General features: G+C 39.7%; 1 protein-coding gene across 1 annotated transcript in view; it reads left to right on the forward strand.

Moving 5' to 3' along the window:
- Nucleotides 1–3,601: 3,601 nt before the first annotated feature.
- The window catches only part of TNKS2 (tankyrase 2), a 38,060-nt gene continuing 15,593 nt past the window's right edge, over nucleotides 3,602–26,068 (forward strand). The window contains exons 1-19 of the mRNA XM_069796608.1: nucleotides 3,602–3,986; nucleotides 10,030–10,254; nucleotides 11,231–11,326; nucleotides 11,618–11,654; nucleotides 13,487–13,562; nucleotides 14,907–15,001; nucleotides 16,196–16,262; nucleotides 17,949–18,135; nucleotides 19,063–19,184; nucleotides 19,698–19,789; nucleotides 19,878–19,956; nucleotides 20,993–21,164; nucleotides 21,865–21,944; nucleotides 22,363–22,508; nucleotides 22,926–23,091; nucleotides 23,390–23,609; nucleotides 24,046–24,155; nucleotides 24,833–25,021; nucleotides 25,749–26,001. Coding sequence (XP_069652709.1) covers nucleotides 3,785–3,986; nucleotides 10,030–10,254; nucleotides 11,231–11,326; nucleotides 11,618–11,654; nucleotides 13,487–13,562; nucleotides 14,907–15,001; nucleotides 16,196–16,262; nucleotides 17,949–18,135; nucleotides 19,063–19,184; nucleotides 19,698–19,789; nucleotides 19,878–19,956; nucleotides 20,993–21,164; nucleotides 21,865–21,944; nucleotides 22,363–22,508; nucleotides 22,926–23,091; nucleotides 23,390–23,609; nucleotides 24,046–24,155; nucleotides 24,833–25,021; nucleotides 25,749–26,001 — 2,614 coding nt within the window. The 5' untranslated portion in view covers nucleotides 3,602–3,784. The remainder of the gene's footprint in view (nucleotides 3,987–10,029; nucleotides 10,255–11,230; nucleotides 11,327–11,617; nucleotides 11,655–13,486; nucleotides 13,563–14,906; nucleotides 15,002–16,195; nucleotides 16,263–17,948; nucleotides 18,136–19,062; nucleotides 19,185–19,697; nucleotides 19,790–19,877; nucleotides 19,957–20,992; nucleotides 21,165–21,864; nucleotides 21,945–22,362; nucleotides 22,509–22,925; nucleotides 23,092–23,389; nucleotides 23,610–24,045; nucleotides 24,156–24,832; nucleotides 25,022–25,748; nucleotides 26,002–26,068) is intronic.

Genomic DNA, 26,068 nt, shown 5'->3' on the forward strand with positions numbered 1-26,068 from the left:
TGTCATGGTTGGACAGACATTCTAGTTTGCCTTTATGTGCTTTTAGCTTTTTCATATCATTGTACCTATTTGAGATACAAATGAATCTGTTTTGCTGGCATCCCTAGTCAATGCCCATCTTTGGCCCTACTGCTCCTCTGTTGCTTGTGGCTGTCTTCCTAATAACAAATAACAATTTCCCAGGTCTCTGCCATATTCCCATGCTGGCAGCCCATGTAATCCTGCTTTGCATGTGTGGAGTCTATGCTTTTAAAAAAGCTCTCTGTCCTCTCAGGCATGTTGCAGGCACTACAGAAAAACAAACAAAAGCTCCCTTTAAGCCCTCTAGGCATGTTTCTGTCTAGCAGTCTTTGACAGCAAAACTGGAATCATTTTAAAGAAATCACAGGGGTCCTGGACTAAAGGCTTTTTTTCTCTGTAATCTAGTTTCCATGAACTCTCATGCACTTATCTGTGCTTCTGGTGTGAGGATCACAAGCTTCTCCCTACCACAAAAAGAATCTTCTCTAAATGTATTACGTGAACTGCCATCTCCACAGCTGGTCACCAAGCTGTTGAACAGTTCTCTTGGTTGCTGCACACACGCATACAGTATTTTGATAACTAGATCGCCTACCATTACGGCTTGCCAACAACTCACAGTGTATCCCCATCTCCTAGAGGGACCACTTGGCTCCACGTCTGCTCCTCCCTGCAACGCTCAGTCTCTCAGTGTTTCACTGCCTCCAAGTCTCCTTTCATCTATTTTTTTTTAAATCCCTTTATTATTCCAGAACAACATGTTATATTTATTCCACTTTACCCCCATCTGCTGGTAAAACAAAGCTGGCACATATAATACGCCACTAACTACAGATCGAGTGACTGGCAGAGAAAAGGAACTAGCTCCTGCTTGTTTAAGATGATAGCTTGATAGATGGGATGAGAAGGGGAAGGGAGAAAGTAAGTTCCTTTAAAGATCCAGTTGTATATATATTCAGTGTTGCACAACCTGTACTGCTTTGATTTTGCAGTGAGTTCTTATTGCTTAATGCAATCAGCCTCTCTTTTCATTTAGAAAAAGTAGCTTGCACTGAGAAAGTTTCTATTTACAGTTTTAAAATTTTAGCAACAAAACAATAGACCACTTCTGTTTCTCTCCAAAATTAACTCTTTCCTTGATAGGCATGTTTTATTATTTCCTGATGTACAGCATTAATTATTGTTGGTTGGGGTTTTTTTCCCCAAGTCTTATCTGGAAATACTTCAAATGGAATAAATTTTAAATCATTCTCCTTTTGGAATAAGCTAAATTTCTGAACACTTGAAAAGTCCTATTAATTCTAGCATTTTACTTTGCTTCCAAGAGCAAGGCAAACCACTGCAGGGACCAATTAGAAAGAGCTGAGAAATCCTCACGAAATGAAGGGCTGACAGCTGAAAATCCAGATCTGATGGACTGCCTTGTAGATTGGCATGAATGATACCTCTGCCCATAAGAAAACTTTAATCTCCTAAGCAGAAGGAAGAAGGGTTTATTTTTAAGGCTGCCTTAGTCTGTCCATATCAAACATTTTCTTTTGACTCCTACTCTTACAGTATAATAATTTAAAAAATTGTTTTCCATTCACAGAGACCTGCCGTAGTTTTACACTCAAGCTACCAGGAAGCCATACCGGAAAAGGAAGTCGGGCTATAGGTAATTAGAATAATATTATGTTTTCAGTATAATGATGTGGAAAGAATGGGGAGTTTGTTTATTTTAGATCATGCTTTTTATAATCCTCCTCTTTCTCTGTTATTTTTTTTTCCATTAGCATTTGATAGTTGCTTTTGCCAAAGAAAGAAACATAGAGTTTATAGCGAACTAGTGAAAAATTGTTCTAGTTTTAAACTTCAGAAGACCTGGGGAGCAGGATGTGTTTGTATTTATACAGGTATTTACACTTCCACAGACTTTTAGATACAGAGTCCCTTTTTCAGTTTTGAAATGGAAACAGCCAAGTTAATGCACTTGCTACTTCTGCTGTAGGCCTGAAGAAGGGTTTATGAACTCAAAAGCTTCTGTATTTTTTCCAGCTATGCTAATGGGGTAATATACAAATGGCAGCACTGCAGGTCTTGTTTTCAGTCTGTGGAGCCTGCATGTAGAAAGGGCAGTTTTCATCATACATACTTTGGAAAAGTTGGGAAGGTCTGAGATGGCTGCAGGCCTATGAGCCATATTTGATGTCAGTTGATGCCAGAACATTATGGCCACATGTAAACCAGTGGATGAATTATGTATGTGTGACAAAGCTGATAGAGGGACCCTGCTCATAGCCTGACTTTTCCCTGCCTGCCGAGCACAGCTTGTAATTTAAGTGGTGATGAGGAGAAAAGCCAGCGGGATTACAGAAAATACACACGACTAAGGCATCGTGTGTTTGTCAAAGCACATGGTTTCTGTCCCTGTGCTGGCTGCATTCTTCTGTCACACTTCTACTGTGGCTATGCGTAAATTAGTAAACTGAACAGTGCCAAGACAAAGACAGAGGCTTGGACCATCATGACCTGTTACTGTAGCATGGTTTTGGCCTGGTACAGCTAGTAGTCTCCCCCCAAAAATTCCTGGGCACAGTTTAGGTATTAGCATGGACCGGGACAGGCAGCTTGGATGTAACTGGCTTGCTTCAGAGATAAGGATGTTTAGCAGAAAGGAAGTGACTAAACCGTACAAGTTAGCAGCTGGGTCTCTTTCCTGGTTCTTAGGCTGCTTAATTTACTAGTGTAACAATGGCGTGCAAGTTCAATTGAGTTTGGAGGCACTTCTCTTTTCCTGCCTTTGGAACAGGAAGCTACTGACCCTATTCAATTAACTTTTCCAAACTCAGTCGTTTATTATGGCAAGAGTGGAAAAATACATTTCAAATCACCACACGAATCCTCTTCTAGTTAGTTCCATCTAGGCTCAAGCTTCCCCATCAAGCTTGTTAGGCTTCCAAGAGGGAAAGAGATGCTCTCTGTGCCATTCCAAAACCTTGAATTGGCAACGTCAACTAACAGTCTTTTCTAGTGTCTGTTTTCCAGGATTAAGAAAGAAAACGATGTAATTTACGTAAGTTCCACTTCACAGTTATCATGCAAGCACTTAACTTCCTTTTGAACAATGTATTTTGCTATATAAATAACTATGCAAGGATCATTTAGCACCAAAATGCAGTCTTGCACATTTTACAGGAAAAAAAAATCCCTCAGTAGTTGTCACCCCCTAATCGACATTTAATTACTGTAAGCAATTACCGCCCCCCCCCCCCCCGGTTCAAGCACACTTTCCGCGGCCCGTTCCCGGTTCTAGGCCCCAGCGATGAGCGTCCGCCCCCGGCAGCGCCTCCCAGAGCGCAACGGCAACGCCGGCCGCCCAGCTCAGGGCCGAGCAGGGTCGTGCGACCCTCGGCCCCCGGACCACGCTCGGAGCCGCCGCCGCCCCCGAGGCAGCGGCCCGCCGCCACGCTGCGCACGCTCGCGGCCACCTCCCACGCGTGCGCGCCTCGCGCGTGCCCATCCCGGCCGGGGGGGCGGGGGGGAGCGCGCCTGCGCAGGACAGCCGGCCGTGGTGGTGGTGGTGGTGGTGGTGGTGGTGGTGTCGCCGCTGCCGCCGCGTCCGCTCCGCCCGGATCCCTCCGCCGCGATGCGCCGGGCCCACCGCTCCGCCCAGCGGCGCGTGTGGAGGGCCGCCGCCGCCGCCGCCGCCGCCGCGGAGGGCCGCGGCCTGTGAGCGGGGCGGCGGGGGCTGCTCGGCCGCCTCCGGCGGGGCCGGCCCGGCATGGCCGGGCGGCGGTGCGCGGGCGGCGCGGCCGCCTTGGCGGAGGCGCCGGGCTGCGGCGCGGCGGCGGAGCCGGCTCGGGAGCTCTTCGAGGCCTGCAGGAACGGCGACGTGGAGCGGGTCAAGCGGCTGGTGCGGCCCGAGAACGTGAACAGCCGGGACACGGCGGGCAGGAAGTCCAGCCCGCTGCACTTCGCCGCAGGTACCGGCCTGAGGCCGCCGTTACCGCCTCTGTGGGGACGGCGGAGCGCGGGGGCAGCCCCGCCGGGCGCCAGGCCCGCTGCCGCGCACCTCCGCTTCCCTCCCGGCGCCGGGCCTGGGCAGGGCCGGGCCTGGCCGGGGCGCGCAGGAGCACGGGGTGCCCTGCTTCCCCGCAGGCCCCGCCGCAGGGGGTGGGCCTGGGCGCGGCGGGGCGGGGGGGGCCGGAGCCCTTCGGCGGCCCCCGTGTGCATCCGGCGCCCGTCCCGTCCCGTGGCCGTGGCCGTCGCCGTCTCTAGGTGCCACGCCGGCTCTCGGGTGGCTGGTGAGGTATCACCACGCGGTGGTGGTGGCTGGGTGGTACAGGTGGCGTCTCGTTTCTGTCTTTTCTTTCTTTCTTTCTTCCTTTCTTAAAATAAACCTCAGCTGGCGTTGAGGACATCTGGACTGGGGTTTAGACTGTTCGTGTTGTGGCATGTGAGCTCTGACAGGTGACATGTGTCCCAGGTACAGTTTCCATTGATTTCAGCGGCCCTGCTCATTTTTAGAATTTTGCCCAGGAAGGGTGCTTGTCAGATAATGCTGTTTCTAAGCTTTTTGCATTCTTATCTTCAGCAAGTAGACTTTGTCAGTTCGGGACTTATATACGCAAACAACTGACATCACAGAACAACTGCTTTCCCTGGCAGCGGGCCAGAAGATTCTATCCCACCTTTTCAGACAAAGACCTGACTGTGACTGTTGTTTCCATGTTGTTTGTTTTGATTTGATTACAGTGTTAGATGTAGGACCAAAGGCTGGCAGGCTGCAGAAGAGACAGCAGCTTCTTTTCAGCTAAACAATATGGATAGTAATAAAGATGTTTGTGTCTTTGCTGAATTGTTTTGGAAGAGGTTTCTACTTAAGGTGTCCTTTCCTCGTCTTCCATACACTTAACAGGTCTAAGTTCTTGAAAGCCTTTTCAGGACAGCTGCATTTCACAGATTTAAGAAACTTGATTGACAAGAGATCCCAGGAGACAACTTAAAATATCCTGTTGGGGTAAAACAATTTTGCAGCTATCTTTTCATATGCAGCACTCCTGTCTGTTCACTAATAAACTCTGAACTTCTAAAAAAAATAGTACGTTTTACAGCATTTTGGAGAAGTGAGGTTTTTTCCTTTTCCCCCCTTTTCATCCTAAGGAGTTCCTCATGCAATATAGTAATCTAGTTTATCTCTCTGAACAGGAGTGATCTGTCTTGACTTTAAAAAAACAGAACTCCTGATCTATAGAAAGCTTTTTCTTAAAAAAAAAAAAAAGGCATAGCAATGAGTTCATATAGTTATTAGACCTCTAATGTTAAACAAGTTGGCGTGTAAATGGGAGGGGCCATTGCCACGCTTATGTCTACTTCAGACTTGTAGAGAGAAATCAGTTGCTCCTCTCACAAGACTGTAGGAGATGCCAAAAGTTTCTGGTTAACACGTGGCATAAAATACTTGTGTAACTTCTTAATTTAACCCTCTCCTACTGCTTCAGGTAGAACTCTGCTGTTGTCAGCCTATCTGCGAATAGGCTCAGTGTGAAAGATGGACATAAGTAACTTCGGGATTTTGGGGTTATTGTTCTTGTTGTGTTTTGCTTTTCCCCTGTTATTCACAGTTGAAGTATTATTAGCTTCTTTTGTCTTCTGTCTCTAAAGGAATTACATTCCAGGAAGTAAAAGCAAAAGTCAGTTCCGTTCTTGCTTTGTTTAGCCTAGGTGTTCTTAGAAAATACATTACAAAACATCTCTGACTAGTTTCATTCAGTTTCAGGACTTGTTTTATGGAAGAGGTGGAGCTGAAATATGAAGATAGGTTCTGTATTGCCCTTTTTTCTTTTTTTTAGTGTCATTCTGGGTTCTGAACTTGGTTCCATTTTTAAGATTTTCCCAGATCTTAACTAGCAATTTAAATAAACCAAATTCCTCTTTCTATGTGTCATTTCGTAAAGGTGGATTTTAAAATATATTAAAATGTATTTAAAAAAAAAAGACCACAAGCTCTCCCTGGGTATGTGTCATTATTAGAAATAATACATATTGGGATCTTGGTGAAGACTGCTCTTTGGACTTTGTAGTACACAATTGTGTGTGTGGTAGATAAGTTGTACTGAAACTTAAGTCAAGAGCCCACCACCCTTCACAACATAATAGGCTCAGTCCTCTCTCACCATAAGCTGCATATACTTCCTGAAGTCAGTCCTTTTTATCACAGTGTGTGTCAAAGTTGAAAGTATCACAAGGTTTTAGGGACGTGGCAGGAACCAAAATGCCCTTCCTGCAAACTAAAATTCATTGAAAAAATGAACACCTGGGGCAGGGGAGAAGAATCAGAGCTCAGTTGTTTCTCTTAGCTTTTCATCCTGTCACATCAGGTGAATATAAAATATGACACAACAGTGACAGTAAATAAATACTTTTTAAAAAAAATTATATACAGTTACAAGTTTCTGTTGTGATTAATATTCAGGATTTATCAGCTAAAAGTTTGTAACGTTTTGGGGAACAAGTGCAGTGAACTACTCAGCTGTCATAAATGGTAGAAGAGTGTCAGCTGGAGGCCCTGAGTAGCCCTTCTACTTTGCAATAAGAAATAAAGTGTTTATGATGATGACACAGTTATCACAGCTTGCAACTATGCAAGATACCATTTAGTTGGTCTTCTGATAGAAGCCCAAGAGCCAAAAAAACCACCCCCACTCCTTAAAAATGATAATGTTTTTTTTTTAAAAAGTGTTGAAATAGTTTTTGCAACAGTGGCAAAGAGGAACTGTTACAGTAGGTAGTGGCTCCCTTCCCTGTGTCAGCAAAGGCTGTCCCCTCTTTGCACTCTCAGTGAAAACAAGAGAGAGGAAGGAGAGACCATTGTACAGAGTTTGGCCGCCTCCTCTGTACACATACATCCTTTAGAAAATAATGAGAAAATACTGCTCTTTCCATATAGTGCCCTCTTGTACAGATGCTTCCACAAGGACGTAAGGAATCCCTGCTGTGCACTCAATGCTGAAGAGAAGTTACAGAAATTGGTGTGATGCAAATAAGCCTGTCTCAGCATTAAAATAACTACAGGTAGTTTAGGGGTGTTGCTATACTTAGGGCATTTTCTGAATGGATGCAGGCTTTGTGCAGAGAGAAGCTATGGGTTGCTCATGATCTGTATCTGATTGAACCTATATACTAAATAGAGGACATCTGGGTGAATTCTCTACACCTGTAATGAGGTTTACTGGCGCTGATTTTCAATTATGGTATTGATTCTTGCTAAGTTTAGCATTTTACGTTCAAAAACATGGCTATACATCAAAGCTTTGAGGGACAGGGGACAGTACAAGAAAGGGTGGTTTAGCACCAGACATGTAACTTCTGGACAGAGAAGTTGATCAGAGGCTTTTCTAACATAACTAAAGCAGTTCTGGAAAACATGTTTTGGTGCAGAAAGAAGATACCAAGCAGTCTGTCATCAAATAACAGCTTTGATGATGTGTTTGCAGGACTGGCACTTGTGAAAAGTCTCATCTGAGTAGATCCTTGAAGACTTTAGTGAATTTTGAGTACGCATTCAAACTAGAAACAGAATTTTTTGAAATTTTGAAGACGTAAGTAAAAATCAGGAGGACACATGTAAGAAAAATAACTTTGTAGCATCTGGTTACAAAAGCTAAATTTATTTAAGAATGAGAAATATGCTGCATATAATTTATTTACTGTGTAGGCAATATGGCTGTATGGGTATACCTTGTATAGGTACTGATTATTTTTTTGGCAGCAGAAATATGCATGTATGTGCAGTGAATGCGGCTTACTGTGCCTGTGCAGATAACTTGTTTTTGCATGGACCATATGTCTGATCCAGATCTCATCTCAAGCGTGCTGAACTCCTGTTCTCTGTTAGGACAGGCAAGGTGCCTTCTGTTAGTTATAAGATGGGTAACTAGAATGTTGACACTCAAAAATGAATTTGCTGTACAGTGTGTGGTTCTATCAAAATCAAGGTGCTAGCAAGCTAAGATTTGTATAATTAGTAATGTATTTTGAAGAATCGAAGCACATCAGTAGTATAGTCTTGTAACTGTTATTTGAAAATACCTTGGAGATCATTCTGGGATTAAAATGTTTCACATAAAATTATTTTTATAATAGTCAGAAATCTGTGGGGAATGTGGTTCCTTACCAGACTTTTGAGGGAAGAGGAGAAAAGACAGAATTTAACAAAGGCTTTTCTGAATACCTTTCCTGGCTTCTTTACCGTTGGTATAAACAGCTTGTATATGAGAGGTCCTCCCAGCAAGTATGATCCAGAAATTGCTTAATAATGGTAGTGTTTGCTTTTTGAGCTCCGAATAGCAAAGGTGAAGGTGTTTCTTGCTGCAGGGTTTTAGTTGCTGTCAGTCTGGGAGAAGGATTTATGCAATAGTCAGGTTTAGTGAAAAGCATGCTATGAAAAAGTTTAGTTGCAACTAAACTAAAACTAAAGTTCAGTTGTAACTACAATGCTGACACTTCTCATATGCTTCTGTGACTTTGTCACTGAAATGCTGTGTAGTTATCAGGAATAAACATAATTTCTAGGTTATGGTTGCAGTGATTTATACCTACCTACTGACCTGGGGTGGATGATTTGTAACAAAGTTTAAATTTGCTACTGTCTTGAGTATCACTGGTGTTGGCAACTGTGTGGTGATTCACACTGAGGGAAAAGCTCAAGTCTTCATCCCCACCCAGTTCTTGATCTCTTCAGGAAAACGGTTTGCAATTCAGATATTTAAAGCAAGGAAGGCCAAGTCCTGCAGGCATGGGTTATTTCCCAGAAGGTACTTGGCCCAAGGCCGATACATACCAAAATATGGCTTTTACCTGCCCTAATAATCCCCAAGACCCAAAGACACTTTCATGAAACCTTTGGGGGATTTCTGTAGGCAGTGGCCTTTGGAACGTAACCAGATGGGCATAATGGCTACAAGCAGAAGTCCTAAGTCATTCTGGCCTCTTGTGAAGGTATCAGAGAAAACATAGATACAGTTTGATGTCCTGGTTTATTTGCTGTTATATAAATGTGCAAAATATAGCTGAAATTAAACAATAGTAGCTATAGAATTGGCTTATGAGAGCAATTACCTTATTTGTGATATGTTTCTAGCCCCAAATGTACAAGTGGGCATATTTTTTTGCTGTCTACTAACTTGAATGACAGGTTTGTAAAAAAAGTGCCTCAGAATGTGGAAGAGCATTTTTGTGCTTCAGTCATGATCAAATATTTATAATCATTTTAGGCATCACTGAAAATAGGCATTATGAGTATCTTTAAATTATGGTTGTGCATACTCACATAATAAATTTCTTCAACAGAGAGTGGTCCCAGATAAACTTCTCGTGTCCCTAAGGGTTTTCTTAAGTGATCATTTCAAAGATGGAAACTGTGTGCAGATTATGTTAATTATTCCTTAGAAAGCAAATAACTATGCTTCTGTTTTAACCTGAAAGCAGTGCTTCTTACCTGCTTTTTTAAAAAAAACAAGCAACACGTTTCTGTAAAATACTTTTCATGTTATATGAATCTTTTTTTTTAAAAGCTTAGAATATGAATTGTACATGCATTGGCTTGTAGCCAGTCCCATCCTTACTGCTCCCAGGGCTCATCTATTGGTCCATCCACAAACTAGCTGTGGGTTGGCAGACTATCAGTTTGAGTTAATAGCCATGTAAAATGACTAAAGAAGAGGTTGTGTTGTCAGTATTTTGTTCTTTTTGTTGTTTTCAAGAAGCTGTTGACTCATGGGAGGCCTATCAAGATATTTATTGTTCCAGTAATCTTGAATATTATTTTTCTACTGATTTTAATCTAATTTGTAGGGCTTTTAAAAATAGCCTTAGTGTGTAAATGCTTCTTTAGTAAAGAATGCCAGTTGTGATTGTTATTCAGAGTGGTTACAGTTATTTAAGTTTGTTGGTTTAATCTGTGTATGTGGGACAGGGAATTTTCTTACCCCACCCTGACGCCTTTCTTCCCTTTATCTCTTCCAGGTTTTGGTCGGAAGGATGTAGTTGAATATTTACTTCAAAGTGGTGCCAATGTCCATGCACGAGATGATGGAGGCCTTATTCCTCTTCACAATGCTTGCTCTTTTGGTCATGCTGAAGTTGTCAATCTTCTCTTGCGGCATGGTGCAGATCCTAATGCTCGGGATAATTGGAATTACACTCCCCTCCATGAAGCTGCCATTAAGGGCAAGACAGATGTCTGCATTGGTAATTTTCTCCCACTCTTCCTGTGACTGACTCATTTCTTTTCACTGTGAAAAATCAAGAACCTTCTAAAGACCATTTTTACTCCGTGAAGCTGTGGCTAGTATAAGGATTAAAACTAAAGATCTTTCATAAACTTAAATTCATATGCCAGTTTTATAAGAAACAAATATTTAGATCCGTTTTTGGTAGTTGCCTAAGTATAAAGGTACACATTGACATAATGGGGAAAGAGCTTTAGAATGATGTGATGGAGCTAGATTCTCTTCTACTTCAGCGTAGACTCTTATGCTGCCTTCTGCTGCTGGTCACAGTGCAGTAGAAAGAAGAAAACTGGTTTTAATAATGGATTCGTTCTGTCTCTATGTGTAGCAGCCATGTTAAATTAGTTAAGGATAGGAGCTAATCTCCAATTATATTGACCACTTGTATTGCCTGCACGGTTCTTAAGGGTTAGGAAGAGGTTGAAGGTTAGATATGTGGTCAAGAAACTGATTTTTTTTTTTTTTTTTTAAATTGTGTGATTTGCTGTCATTTACTTTATTGAGAAGCACATCTGGAGAGTTGTATATACAATATTGCCTGTTTGGCCCCAATATGAGTGCAAGGTACATGGCCTGCTACTGCTGTGTACAGTTTAGGGCATAGTCATTTGTGGATTTGAGGCAGCATGCTCTGGACCTGATGAGAGGTAGTTACTGTTTTTTCTGGTGTGTCACAGCTGCATGTCTTTCAACTGAGACTGCCTCCTACCAGTCTGTGATTATTCCATTTCTGCTCTGCTTTTTTCTCATAAAATGTGTCTAGTCATAACTGTTCACAGATGACATTAAGGAATTCTGTAATTAAAAATTTGAGAGGGAAGTTGGGATCAGTAACTGGATGCTTCTTTTGTTGCTTGCCGCTTGCAGTAATGATGTACCTCATAAGTCCTGTCTTAGAGAATTGTTTTCTCATGGAAAACTTTGGCATTTTGTAGTACTGCTGCAGCATGGTGCTGAACCAACCATCCGGAACACAGATGGAAGAACAGCTTTGGATTTAGCAGACCCATCTGCAAAAGCAGTGCTGACTGGTAAGTGATAATCTTTAGATTACTTTATGACTAATAACAGTCAAATGAATTTCTCGTATTACTTTAAATTCTCTGTGTTTTATAATTCTAAATAGAAATTCCCCCGTGGCTTTCATCATCTTAGTCATGGGATGTGTTCTGGATAGATAGTTTATTGTGCTAGTTCAGTAATGGACTGTCAAATTTTTAGTACTTATGCTCTCCAGAATTTTGGAAGAGGAGGAGAAGTAGTGAACTTCACATATATAGATATTTATTTATCAACTAAAGAAACTGCCTTTTGTCTTCCAGGTGAATACAAGAAAGATGAACTCTTAGAAAGTGCCAGGTATGCATGTTTGGAAGATATCTGGAATTTAGTGATATTTTCAGAATTGTATGTATTGAATATATATATTGGCTTTTGAGCTGGCATTGCATCTAGATGCTAAGCTTTGGCTGTTATCATAGAATCATAGAATTGTTTAGGTTGGAAAAGACCTTCAAGATCATCTAGTCCAACCGTCAAGCATGCCCACTAAACCATGTCCTGAAGTGCCTTGTCTACGTGTTTTTTGAATACCTCCAGGGATGGTGACTCAACCACTTCCCTGGGCAGCCTGTTCCAATGCCTGACAACCCTTTCAGTAAAGAAATTTCTCCTAATTTCCAATCTAAACCTGCCCTGGTGCAACTTGAGGCCATTTCCTCTCGTCCTATCTCCAGCCACCTGACAGAAGAGACCAGCACCCACCTCACTACAACCCCCCTTCAGGTAGTTGTAGAGAGCAATAAGGTCTCCCCTCAGCCTCCTTTTCTTCAGACTAAACAACTCCAGTTCCCTCAGCTGCTCCTCATAAGACTTGTGCTCCAGGCCCCTCACCAGCTTTGTTGCCCTTCTCTGGACATGTTCCAGCACCTCACATGTCTTTCCTGTAGTGAGGGGCCCAAAACTGAACACAGGACTCGAGGTGCAGCCGCACCAGTGCCAAATACAGGGGGACGATCACCTCCCTGCTCCTGCTGGCCACGCTATTTCTGATGCAGGCCAGGATGCCGTTGGCCTTCGTGGCCACCTGGGCACTCTGCCGGCTCATGTTCAGCCGGCTGTCAACCAGCACCCCCAGGTCTTTCTCTGCCGGGCAGCTTTCCAGCCACTCTTCCCCAGGCCCGTAGCGCTGCATGGGGTTGTTGTGACCCAAGTGCAGGACCCGGCACTTGGCCTTTTTGAACCTCATACAGTTGGCCTCAGCCCATTGATCCAGCCTGTCCAGATCTCTCTGTAGATCCTTCCTACCCTCGAGCAGATCAACCCTGCCTCCCAACTTGGTGTCATCCACAAACTTGCTGAGGGTGCACTCGATCCCCTCGTCCAGGTCATTGATAAAGACATTTAACAGAACTGGCCCCAGTACTGAGCTCTGGGGAACACCACTTGTGACCTGCCGCCAACTGGGTTTAACTCCATTCATGACAACCCTCTGGGCTCGTCCATCCAGCCAGTTTTTCACCCAGCGAAGAGTACACTTGTCCAAGCCATGAGCTGCCAGCTTCTCAAGGAGTATGCCATGAGAGACAGCGTCAAAGGCCTTGCTGAAGGTAGACAGCACCCACAGCCTTCCCCTCATCCACTAGGTGGGTCACCTGGTCATAGAAGGAGATCAGGTTGGTCAAGCAGGACCTGCCTTTCGTAAACCCATGTTGACTGGGCCTGATCCCCTGGTTGTCCTGCACATGCCATTTGAGTGCACTCAAGATGAACTGCTCCATAATCTTCCCCGGTACCGAGGTCAGGCTGACAGGCCTGTCGTTCCCCAGATCCTCGCTCCGACCTTCTTGTAAATGGGCATCACGTTGGCAAGCCTCCAGTCATCCACGACCTCCCCTGTTGACCAGGATTGCTGACAGATGATGGAGGGTGGCTTGGCAAGCTCCTCTGCCAGCTCCCTCAGTACTCTTGGATGGATCCCATCTAGTCCCATATTTTCTGTGAATAAAACTACAAAAATAGTTATATAAGCGTATTTTTGCTTTCACTTTAATGCTGACAATACAGAAGTGAATGTATTACTTCAGAACAGATCTGCTGAACATTATAGCAAGGAAAAAATATAAAAACATAATAAGCTACTAAAAACTGGAATAAAAATATTTCTGCCCATTTCATATCTTGTTTTTCAGGAGTGGAAATGAAGAAAAGATGATGTCTCTTCTTACACCATTAAATGTTAACTGTCATGCAAGTGATGGCAGAAAGGTATTTTTGTTTAAAACCTGATTTAAAATTAGTTCACTCTTACATGTTTCACAGTTATTGTTTGACCAGATTTTAAGAATGTTAAATACAGAATCTATCTATTTTCTTTAATATATGTGAGAAAGGAAGACTGTATCTCTCTGGCAGCTAGTGGATTTTTTTTGTTTGTTTTTTAACCTTAAAAGGACTATGTAGGTATTTCCATCTAGGAGCAATAAACAAACACCTTTTCAATTGGAACTTCTGCTTGACCTTCATATCTGCAGTGATAAAGAAGGGAGGCCTTTTCATAGATTCTTGTCACTATCACAAGTTGATACACACAGGTTCTTTATTTGCCATACACCCTAGGCAAGTTACCGCTTCTGTTTCGGGAAGAAGCTAGTCATTGCCATAAGTATTGGTAAAGAACTACGTGAAAAATGTTCAAAATCTCCATTCTAAAAAATACTGGTGGTCTCCTGGGTTCAGCCCCTAGCCTACCGAAGGCTCAAGTTATTGAGTATCAATTTCTGGCATCCTCGTTGTTCTCATTAAGTATGTGTAGGCATCCACTTAAGTTTTGTTCGAATGAGTTTCCCTGTTTAAGGCTTTGTGGTAAGTTACTGGGATCTCCAAAACACCTATGCATCTCTATTTTCTAATCTTCTAGTTATGAGACTCATTCTCTAGGAACTGTACAAAGCCAGTTCAGTTGATGGGTTGGTAAATGAAGAGGATAAGATTTCACTAATTTGTAGCTCTGCCCTTGCTGCTGCTGCTGGGTATGCTTGAGTGGGTTTACTAGAAAAGATCATAGAGCAGTTATCCGACTGCTTTGTGGAGGGTGAGAATTTAAAAGAGAATATTAAGTTTCCCTCTCACTCAGCTAACTTACTGCATTCACAGATATGGATAACAATCTCTGTTGATAATTTCTAAACTTAAACTATTGATTGGCAGGCAGACCTCTTTATAATTTAGCAGTCACTGTTTCTAATGGCCATCTTATTTCCCCTTTCACAAGGGACATAGTTTGTCCCAGCAAAGTATTTATAGTTATGGTAGGCTAAAAGACAAAAGTGGACTGCAGGACTCAAAAATCCTTTAAGAGGGCCTTTGTTGCCAGAATGTATTTATTAGTGATGGAGTAAATTCAGGATTTGTGTTTGATGGCTGTGAGAGTAGCCAGTAAACAATGAACATAGTTATCAAATGTCTGATCCAAGCACTCTGGTTTTTTTAATGTTACAAGTGTTTTAAGGACTTCAGTGATTAGTATTGTTAACAAGTTTTGAAAAAAATAAATATAAAATCAACCCTTGATTTTCTGTTACTGATTACTTCTACATTCTGTCATTTCAGTCTACTCCTTTACATTTAGCAGCTGGGTATAACCGTGTAAAAATAGTACAGCTCTTACTGCAGCATGGGGCTGACGTGCATGCTAAGGATAAAGGGTAGGTTCATTTTTCATTTGTTCAGAATAAACAGAATTTGTTAAAAATTGAGATGAAGTAAAGAATAGTAACATTGTTTTAACCATGGAGAATTTCTAGCTTGAGACCATTAAGCCATCTTTAACCTTTCTGTTATGACAAAAATGCAAAGTGTACAGGCTTAAGACTTGTGAATCAGTAGAATCCAAATTGAGCTGACCATAGAACATGTTGCTTTTAGGTATCACTAGCCAAGTTATTATCTCATTTAATAAAATACATTTATACACCACTGTGAAGTCAGCAAATAATTTGATGATTGAATCAATCTTAATTTTCTTTCTATTTTCAATTTTCTGCACTTCTTTTTGCAAAGAATGTGATAAAAATTGAAGATCTGTTTCTCAGAGGTTTTATTTGGACTATATTTTCAAGCATTTGGTTGTTAATGTCAGGAAATGTAATGAAATATAGATATGCTAAGTTTATTCATTTACATAAAATGTAATGAAAAACTATTTTTAAAATAAGTGTTTATGTACATTAAAGATTATGGAAAGCAAACTCTTATTCCTCCTTTTCTTAGGATCACTTCACAGCTATATAAATAACTGCCTGATCAGACAGCTTTATTTGTCCCCTTGGGGTTGGAATTTATGTTTGTCATTTCTCCCTTACTAGCCCACAATGAAATTCATTTGGGGCGATTTCTCACTCGCTTCTAAGACCACTGGGTTTGAGAGAGTATGAAGCTGGCTTTAAAACCTCTGTAGTTCTGCTGTTACTGTAGAATATTGTACAGTTACTTAAACATTAGCCAGTAAGACTTCTTTAGTTACCAGGGGAGAAGATAATCTTACAGCAATGTTCTTGTGAAAAAGGAAATAATTATTGTCACTCCTGAAAATCCCCTGCAGAGAATTCTTCCTGCTTAGGGTTCCGAATCTGAGCGGAACTATTTCATTTGCAGTAAAAATGGTGCAATTAATTCCTCATCTTCTGTTATTTTCAATGTTTATTTTTCTGAAAAATGCTGAGGGGATTTTCTGGGTGGTTCTCCAGCTTATTTCCCCTCAACTTCATTTGAACATCTCTGATACTATTTTTGTAACATGTTCAAGGTGCAACATAGTACCATTTGCAATGTTATAGATGCGTTTGGAATTGAAATATGTGTACTAAGATAATCATCCTCCCCCGTTCTCTCCTATATAGAGATTTGGTGCCACTTCACAATGCCTGTTCCTATGGTCATTATGAAGTAACAGAGCTTCTAGTAAAGGTTGGTCTTTGAAGAGATGAAATTGCATATTGTTAAATAAAAACAGTTTATGATAGACTAATGCAAGTTGCGGGTTTTTTTTGTTGTTTTGTACTTAGATTTACAAAACTTAAAGAATGATAGATTGCTTTTGCTCTACATGTTAGTTAGTGATTATTAAACTGGAGCTACAGAATCTTCTGCTTGCAAGGAAGCTTTTTCCTTATAAATGTGCTTTCTGTTTTTAACTCTGTCTGCTCCAACATTGAATGGTTTTGTACCATCACGTAAGTACTACTTACCTCAACCTTCCCACCCTCACCCAAAAACACCACCAAAAAAAACCCCAAAACTGAGCAGTATTGTGAGTTTGACAATGGAAAAATATTTCAGAAGACAGAGTATTAAGAGGCTTTTGAAAAGAATACTGGTAAAGATCATCAATGTTTTAAAATTAAAGAGTAATCACTGTCTTGAGGGAATGACCTTTACAACATCAATTCTGGCCCTGAATTGTAGCTTTTACCCCAAAGAAAGAAAAATGTGTCAGTTTTCCTAACGTAAGTGAAGTCTCAGAACTGAAGTGGCTTATCTGGATTATGTTAATCTTGAAGATAAAATATGATGTGCATTAAACTTCTGGCTCAAAGGTATGGCCTGCAAAAATCTGTGAGTGTTGTACACCAAGGGACTTTCTCAGCTGCTACAGCAAGTCATGATCATTATAACAGCTGGAGGTGTTCTGTTAGATAACTCTAGATGTTTGGATGCTCAGGGAATAGCTGCTGTTGTGCTGTCCTGTATGTCTCAGTCCCCACTAATTCCATGTGTCTATTTGTTTAGCAAAAATTAAGAAAAAATTATTGAAATAAGCATATATTTTAAGTATAAATAGTCAAGGGGTTTTTTTACTTCAGAGGCCAATTGTAAAGTGAATCTTTACAGTTGTAGTACTAGACAAAAAAAACCCCTCTTGCCTAGACACTACTGTGTGTCTTAACTGTTAAGCTAGACTTGTATTCCCTGTTGGATTTCTGCTCCAGCGAATCTTGAATTATTTTTTGCAAAGCACTACAGCTTTAACAGGAGCAATGAGAAAGAGCATGTCCTATCAAGATTTGCTTACAGACAGAACTCAAGGTGCATACAGAATGTTACTGGAGAAGAATTACACAGATATTAATAATCCAGGAGTATTACTTGCAGAACCTTGTACTTAAATGTTTTGGATTGAAGTCAACTTTGAGTGCCTATATCCTTCTAGATATCTTGGCATTCATATCTGGGGGGATATTCTATTCACAGAACATGTATTTATCTTAGTGCAGCTGTTCACTCTAGACTTTTTCTAGAGCAACAAGAAACAGGAGCTTGTTCAAAGGTGATTTAGAGTGTATTAATTAGGCTCTTTCTCTGATTTGACATGTAGCAGAGCTACTCTCCTTTTAGAGATGCTGGAGAAAGCCTGAAGAGCCTGCCTATGGCTGCTTTGAATGTACCTGTGAGACACTAGAGGATTAAAAACTGCAGTGTGCTGAAATGTTGTGTTCTATTGAAAATGAATGTCTGGAGAATGTCTTGGATACAGTTTGCATACAAGCATTGATTTTTATTTTAACAGTCTACTGCATTGAAACTAATGACAGAAGTCTTTTTCTAATGATCTAGTTTTGATACTGCATCTTTTTTACCCCTTTCCCTTTCAAGCATGGAGCATGTGTGAATGCAATGGATCTGTGGCAATTCACCCCTCTGCATGAAGCAGCTTCTAAGAACAGGGTGGAAGTATGTTCTCTTTTGTTAAGTTATGGTGCTGACCCAACACTGTTGAACTGTCACAACAAAAGCACCATTGATTTGGCTCCAACACCCCAATTAAAAGAACGATTAGCATGTGAGTATAAAGTGAGATCAGTTCTACAGTTATAGATTGTAATGTGTACTTAAGTTCCCTAGGCAGTGACCTGCCAGAAATCAGTTTGGAAAATGCTTACACTTTTCAAGCAATTAATTGTGCAATGTTGGACAGTACATTTCACTGTTTATAATTTGAGATTGCTAGATTATCTGAATGTAGGCATTTAAAATAATTTTATTGTCAGTTTTGTAGTCGTGTGGGTGTGATGGGTTTTGTAGCTTTTCTTCCCTGAATACACGCTTTCCCTCACAACCTTGCCAGTACACTTTCATTTTCCATACTTGCTCCTGTCATGGCATCAAGACTGTTGAAATACTCATTTTTATTCCACTGTATTTTGTTTGAAGAAAAGAAAAAACATAACTGTTTAGAATGCTGAATATGTTTGAGTATGCCACAGTCGCTGAAAGTTCAAAGAAATTGATGAAAGGCATTGATTTTTGTCGAGCAAACTTAAGGAGTTGAAAAGAATGCCCTCAAATTCTGTCCTTGAGTGGTCAAACAATAACTTCCTGGCATATGTACAAAAATTATCAGTAAATACTACATTAGACTTCATGTTAGCATCTATAAATGGTTTTCCAAAGACAGGTCAGAAATAGAGATTTATGTATGCTGGAATTGGTACATATGCAAAGAGTGGAACCTAGAACGGTGGTGAGTGAAATATATCTTGTTCAGCCAGTTTGGATATCTCTGGCTTTGAATTAGAAACAAAGCACATTCCTGCAGTGTTTTCACTTAGCTAACAAGTTCTGTCAAGTGATATAAAAGCTTAAGTCTGAGTTGAAAGTGTCTGCTGAATAAAATGAGTATTTTTATCTAACTGAAAGAAACAATCCTCTTGATCCTTCTTGAGTTAAGGAGTGTAACCTTCTGGTATGTATTTATTTCTTTTTAAAGATGAATTCAAAGGTCACTCACTGCTACAGGCTGCAAGAGAATCAGACGTAGCTCGTATAAAGAAACATCTTTCTTTGGAGACAGTGAACTTCAAGCATCCTCAAACACATGAGACAGCATTGGTAATATCTCAGGATTTATTAATTATTTTGCATATATTGTGGCTGATCTAAGCATGCTAGGTAATAGTTTAGAACTAAAAATTTCAGTGTCAAACAATGAATTCAGACCGATCTGGAATATCCAGTGTCTAGTTTGAACAAATAACATTGATTAATACTTCGTTCTTAAGGTTAATGTTAAGACTAATCTAAATTGCCTGTTTAATTTAGGTTGTCTAAATGACTTTTTCTGTAGAATAGCCTAGTTTTAAGCAACAGCAAGCTACGTATGTTAGCTTTGTTTGTAAAGCCTGAAGATTTCCAGCAATTACTGGAGAGGGAGCTCTGGAAAATACCAGAGTAAATCCAAAGGCCCATGTGGAATCTCCCAAATTAGTAAACTTCTACATGTTTGGGGGTTTTTTTCTGTTAACTTTGCACACAATCAGCTCTTTAACTGCCAGCTGATCAGCAAGCGGTAAAACGTGTATATTGCTAGCTAGTTGTTAATGCTACAATTTTTAATGTTCTCAGCACTGTGCTGCTGCGTCTCCATATCCTAAGAGAAAACAAGTATGTGAATTGCTGCTAAGGAAAGGAGCCAACATCAATGAAAAAACAAAAGAGTGAGTGGTTATAAATGAATACTCCTAAGTGTTTGTTTAGAAGATTTTGAAAAATACATTTTTAATTCTCCTTTTTTTTTTTTTAAAGCTTCTTGACTCCTCTGCATGTGGCATCAGAAAAGGCTCATAATGATGTTGTTGAAGTAGTTGTGAAACATGAAGCTAAGGTATGAGTTACTATTCATATTTCTTTTTGTTAAGTTTTGCCTGCTGTGTAGGTTTTCATACCATGAGAATGGACAGCTGAGTAGACAGACTTTTCTAAAATAATTCATTTTGGAAGGTTCTAGATTTATGGACTTCAGACATAGGCCGTCAATCCATCAGTACAGTCCTATATATTGAGGCATCATCATTGTCTTGGTCCTATTTTATAAGAAGTGCGGATGCAGTTCTCACTGTTAACTGAAAGCTTGTAGAGTGTCTTGTTCAGTGCTTCGTTGTCCAGCAGTAGTAATGAAATGCTTAAGGAAAAAAAAAAGTAGGGGATATATATGAATGACAAGCTAGACTGGTATAACAGGTAGACCTTATGTGATGTTGTATGCAGTGAAAATTACAGTGAAGGCGAAATGTTAAATCATAACACAGTGTTTAGTTCAAATTTCCACAAAAAGAAAAAGTGGAAAGGAGATACTCTCTGTAATGCTTGAATCCTCCAAAATTAGGAGTTGAATCTCTCTCTCATGGAAATTTGATTATGGCCTGACTGCTGTGAAGTTTCTAAAGCAATGATCAAAACCAGAGGAACAGTAAGGAATACAAGTAACCTTTGGGTGCAGAGTTTTAAATTGTTAAATACACCTTGACTGAAACATGTAGAAAGTCCTCAGTCTGAAAAACCACAATAAGCCAATGCAGGTAGAAGCTGTTCTACATGTTGGCACTGAGGACTTGTGCTGCCATGAGCAAAATAATGCCTACTTATTTATGTGGTAAAATAGCCATAACTTTATTTACGCTGGCTTATTCACAAGCCTCTAAAAGGGGACTGTTCTTCCTCAGTAAATGTAATTATAACTTCATGAACTGCTTTTTTTTTTTTTAATTTTATCTTTTGAAATGTCATGACCTTTGGAAATATGCTGAATATATTCCTTTAATTAAAGTAAAAAGAATACTTGTGAAACTCTCCCAGTAGCAATGAAAACAGCTTTAATATTAAGTCTTGGTGGTGGTATTTCTTGTCTGTGTTATTTTTAGGTTAATGCATTAGATAATCTCGGCCAGACCTCTCTTCATAGAGCAGCACATTGTGGTCATCTTCAGACGTGCAGGTTGCTGTTGAGTTCTGGATGTGATCCTTCCATTGTGTCTCTGCAGGGCTTTACAGCCTTACAAATGGGGACTGAAAGTGTGCAACAGCTACTACAAGGTACAACTGATGTATTCACAATCCATTTCTGAACTAATGTCGTGCTTCATTCTACTTGCTGTTTCAAGTGCTGTCAAGAAATAACAGTGAACACAAGTCCAAAAAAAAAAAAAAAAAGGTACTTTCTACAAAAGGCAGTACTGGGTTGTGCAGTTCTTATTCCATAACCACATGCACAGGGAGAGTGCCAGCTCTAGGTGTAATTAACAATATCATTTACTCTCTAGTATTCAGCTACACAGATTGTGAGAGATGCTCAGAATGTTTCATGGTGTAGCCACCTGGAATAATTTTGGAAAAATCCTGATGTAGGGAGGGGGAAGTCTTGCAAGTAGAAAATGAGTTTCAAAAGCAAAAAATGGCTACTTTGCATTTGTGAGCAGAGGCAACAGGGTACATGGATTATAAAGAGTAAGGTTTGGGCATTCTTGATATAGTCCAATTCTGAAACTGAAATAAGAATGTTTAGTTGGTTCCACAGTATTTTAGAATGGATAGGAAGCATGTTGCTAAAGGCAACTTTGCAAACACTGTTAGAGCTAATAGCTACAGTTGCAGGTAGTAAGAAAAGACAAAACTTGTGTATAATTGGTTAACTTTTTTTAAGGGAAATCCTTGAAATACTCAAATGATTTCATGTCTTAACAAATTCCTTCAACTACATATACTTACCTGTCATGCAACCTCATTTATTTTGCAGAAGGTTTCCCATTAGGTAATTCCGATGCAGATCGACAGTTGCTGGAGGCTGCAAAGGCTGGAGATGTGGATACTGTAAAAGTAAGCTTAAACCTGTCCTAAAAATAAGAGGGAGTTATATCCCAAACTGTAATTTCTCAAAACAAGCAAACAGCCCTTCACTGACTGCTTTAGAGTTGGTGATCCTTGTCCTAAAACCTTTGTTGCACAAATATCACAGATGACAAAAATGTAATGTTCACCACCTCCAGAAGCTTGTCTTATATAAAAAGCATAAATAAGAATTCACAGGTGTGGATTTGGGAGGAGGGAGTATTTAAATTTTTTTTTCTTGGGACACAATCTTTGAAAAGTAAAGGGTTTATGTAAAAATAAATGAAGAAATAAAGTTTTTAATGAAAAAAATTTTTCAAAGTTAGATGTGTATAACAACATTTTATGCTAAATTAAAAGTGTACCAACACTATATGTAGTGATGTATGTTTTGGGGATTTCACAGAAACTATGTACAGTTCAAAGCGTGAACTGCAGAGATATTGAAGGACGTCAGTCTACACCACTTCATTTTGCAGCTGGATATAATAGGGTATCCGTTGTTGAATATCTTCTTCAGCATGGAGCTGATGTGCATGCAAAAGATAAGGGGTAAATACTCAAGTATATATTTTCTTGGCAATTGTAATTGCTGATACCTGTCAGCTCTTGAATGTTGCTAGCTGATAAGCATCCTATCTTTCTTCAGACATTGAATTTTTTTTATTTTCATGGAAAATTCTGTTAGAATGAAGATGTTCAGAATATCCACAAAAGCGTTTTGCAGTACTTGAGACTAGAGTGTGAAGAATTTATCTGGCCCTGTGTTTTTACTTCTCTTAAGTGCCACTGCTGATTGCATTTTTACTACTTCGGCGGTAGATAATCCTACTGTATTAGACTGTTGTGGAAAATTAAAAAAAAACATAGTTTGATTGTTTAAGGTGCATTATGTTTTAAGTTTATATCACTTTGTGAAAAAAGACCCAATTTTTTAAGACAATTTTTCTCTTTTTTAATTGTTTCCAGAGGACTTGTCCCTTTACATAATGCTTGCTCATATGGTCACTATGAAGTTGCAGAACTGCTGGTTAAACATGGTGCAGTTGTCAATGTAGCTGACTTGTGGAAATTCACTCCCTTGCATGAAGCTGCAGCAAAAGGAAAATATGAGATTTGCAAACTCCTGTTACAGGTACTACATATGCTGGACAGAAGTTACTTTCTTTTCTCTCTTGTTCAGTCTGAAATGTGATTGGACTTCTTTGAGAAATTGATTTGTGTTTTGTGGTTTCTAAATGATTGCAGTTAAATGTATATTTTCAGTAGAAGGGATAGTATTAGCAACTACGTTGTCCTTTCTCACACAGTAAATGGAAATCTCTCTGAAGGATTCGAGTGCGTGTCAGAATATTTGCTCAATGAGGTGTAAGATGCCTAAGATGCAACGTGTTTATTCTGTTTACCTACTTACCATCTGTTTTTGTGCACAGCATGGAGCTGACCCTACAAAGAAAAACAGAGATGGAAATACTCCTCTAGACCTTGTTAAAGATGGTGATACTGATATTCAAGACCTACTTAGAGGAGATGCAGCTCTACTAGATGCTGCAAAGAAGGGTTGTTTGGCCCGAGTAAAAAAGCTGTGTTCACCTGACAATGTCAACTGTCGGGACACGCAAGGACGGCATTCAACACCACTACATTTAGCAGGTCAGTGTTTTAATTAACTGGTTTGATCAGAGTTACTAGTTACCGTGGCTGAATGTTCTATGTCTAAGCAACTTTAAAGTGTAGCCTCAAGCTACAGGATTCCATGTTTTCTCTTAAAAAAAAAAAAAAAAAAAAAAAAAAGTATTTTATGCGTATTAATCTTATGTTCCTCTTCTAAACTGTTTAACTCTAGTGAATTTAATTTCCTATTCTCTGTAGCCAAGAGGGTCTTTTATTGTTTATTGACAGAGGGTTTAAAACCAAATACTCTTAAATAGTGTGAAGCTGTCCTCACTAATAGGTCATATGCTGTCTTCACTGGGATTGACATCCTAACTTTCAAGTAATTGAAGTGAATTACTACTTCTCTAAAGCCTGTTGAGGATGGGGTTTTTTTAATATGTTCTATTTATTCTGTCCTTTTTGCAACCTCCAGCTGGTTACAACAATTTGGAGGTTGCAGAGTACCTGTTACAGCACGGAGCAGATGTGAATGCACAGGATAAAGGAGGTTTGATTCCTCTGCATAATGCAGCATCTTATGGGGTAAATATCTTAAACTTTTTGAGGCTTTATTTTTTAAAAAGTAAATAAAAGTGATACATTTCATTGACAGCATTGTGAATCCATAGTCCTAGAAAGCTTTTGCCATTGAGTTGTACTTGTAAAAGACAAAAAAATAATTTGGTTATAGTCAGCTCATTGTATAGGTGAAGACTCTTTTGAATTTGTAAAATCATGGTTGGAGTTCTGAACATGAATGCTTAGAAAGCCAGCAGCCTGAAAGGTGTTCCATAAAATGCATTTCCTTACCTGTGCCAGTCAAACTTTATCAGCAAGATCTCATTTTCTTTTATTTGGCTGGTGTTGAGACACTAATTGTTTTTGTGGACTTCCTGGATCAGGTCTTTAATCAAATCAGTTGGAGTACTTTCCAAACTGGAAGTTCAAATTTGGGCTTTTTTCCTTCAGATTCCCCTGGATTTGGGATTCTGTTGTAGTCTGTCCTTTTTTCACAAGAGAAGAAATCTTAACTTTTTACTGATATGTTACAGGTGAGGAAGAAAACACCTTGTTTTAATACTTTTTTTTAACCATAATTAAAAATTAAATGTATTCTAAGAAAATTCATAATGAAGATTACAGAGAAATATCAGTAATAGTTCTGAGTTAGTTTAATACACTGTGGTACCTTGGAATTTAACAGATGTTTTATTTTCCAGCATGTTGATGTAGCAGCTTTACTTATAAAGTATAATGCATGTGTGAATGCTACGGATAAATGGGCTTTCACACCTCTGCATGAAGCAGCCCAGAAAGGAAGGACACAGCTTTGTGCCTTGTTACTGGCACACGGAGCTGATCCTACTCTGAAAAATCAAGAAGGACAAACTCCATTGGACCTGGTCACTGTAAGTGATGGGGCTTTTCTTAGGAAATCTGTGCCATTTGTGGCAGCTCATCTAAAAACTATACTCAAAAAAAGAAATAGTAATATGGCAACTTCTGCAAAATTTAAGGTACTGTGGTTTCTCTGGTGTTTATACGTGCCTGGTAAGGAAAGTCAGTAGAGCCTTTATAAACATTTAAATATTTTCTTGATCAAGACTTCTTATTTCAAGAAGGGGAGGGGGGGAACAAAAGGAATTCATTTTAATTAGGTACTTATAGCTTGACTAATACAAAAATTGTGGCAATAAAATGTAAGCAAACTTTGTAGCAACATAAATTTAGGAAACTACCTGGCTGTTAAGTTTTTGGGTGTTTCTTTGCTAAGTTTTATAATACAATTCAAAGTTACACTCAGAGTAACTGTTTTGTTGCATAAATTCCGGTTGTCAGTAGAAGTTTTTGTTCATTTTTCCTAGAAAATGAATTCTGTTTAATTGTCCCTAAAGTTTTTTGGAAATATTGAAGTCTACTTTTTATCTTAGTACAGTTTTTATTTGTAAACATTTTTCAGTTTCATGTATGCTGTTGGCACAAAAGGCCATTTGTAAACTGCATTGTAAAATGCATATTTTTCCAATATGCATTTATTTGTTTTGCAGTATACTTCAGGGGTCTCAAATAATGATAATGCGTTCTAAGAAAAGTAAAAGTGTTCTGCTGTTTTAATAAGTTGTTTTCTGCTTTTAGGCAGATGATGTCAGTGCATTATTGACAGCAGCAATGCCTCCTTCTGCCTTACCGACTTGCTACAAACCTCAGGTTATAAGTGTGTCTCAGACTACAGGTTCTACAGCTGATTCCCTGTCTTCTGTTCCATCCAGTCCATCCAGTCTGTCTGCTGCAAGTAGTCTTGACAATTTGTCTGGTAGTTTTTCTGAACTTCCTTCTGTTGTTGGTACAAACAGTGCAGAGGGAACTACTGTTCTGGAGAAAAAAGAAGGTGAGGCTTTCTCAGTTAGGAATGAATAACATTTTCTACCATATGGTAAAAAGAATACCCAAGTGTG

This window comes from Haliaeetus albicilla, chromosome 11, assembly GCF_947461875.1.
Source record: "Haliaeetus albicilla chromosome 11, bHalAlb1.1, whole genome shotgun sequence".
Taxonomy (NCBI): Eukaryota; Metazoa; Chordata; class Aves; order Accipitriformes; family Accipitridae; genus Haliaeetus; species Haliaeetus albicilla.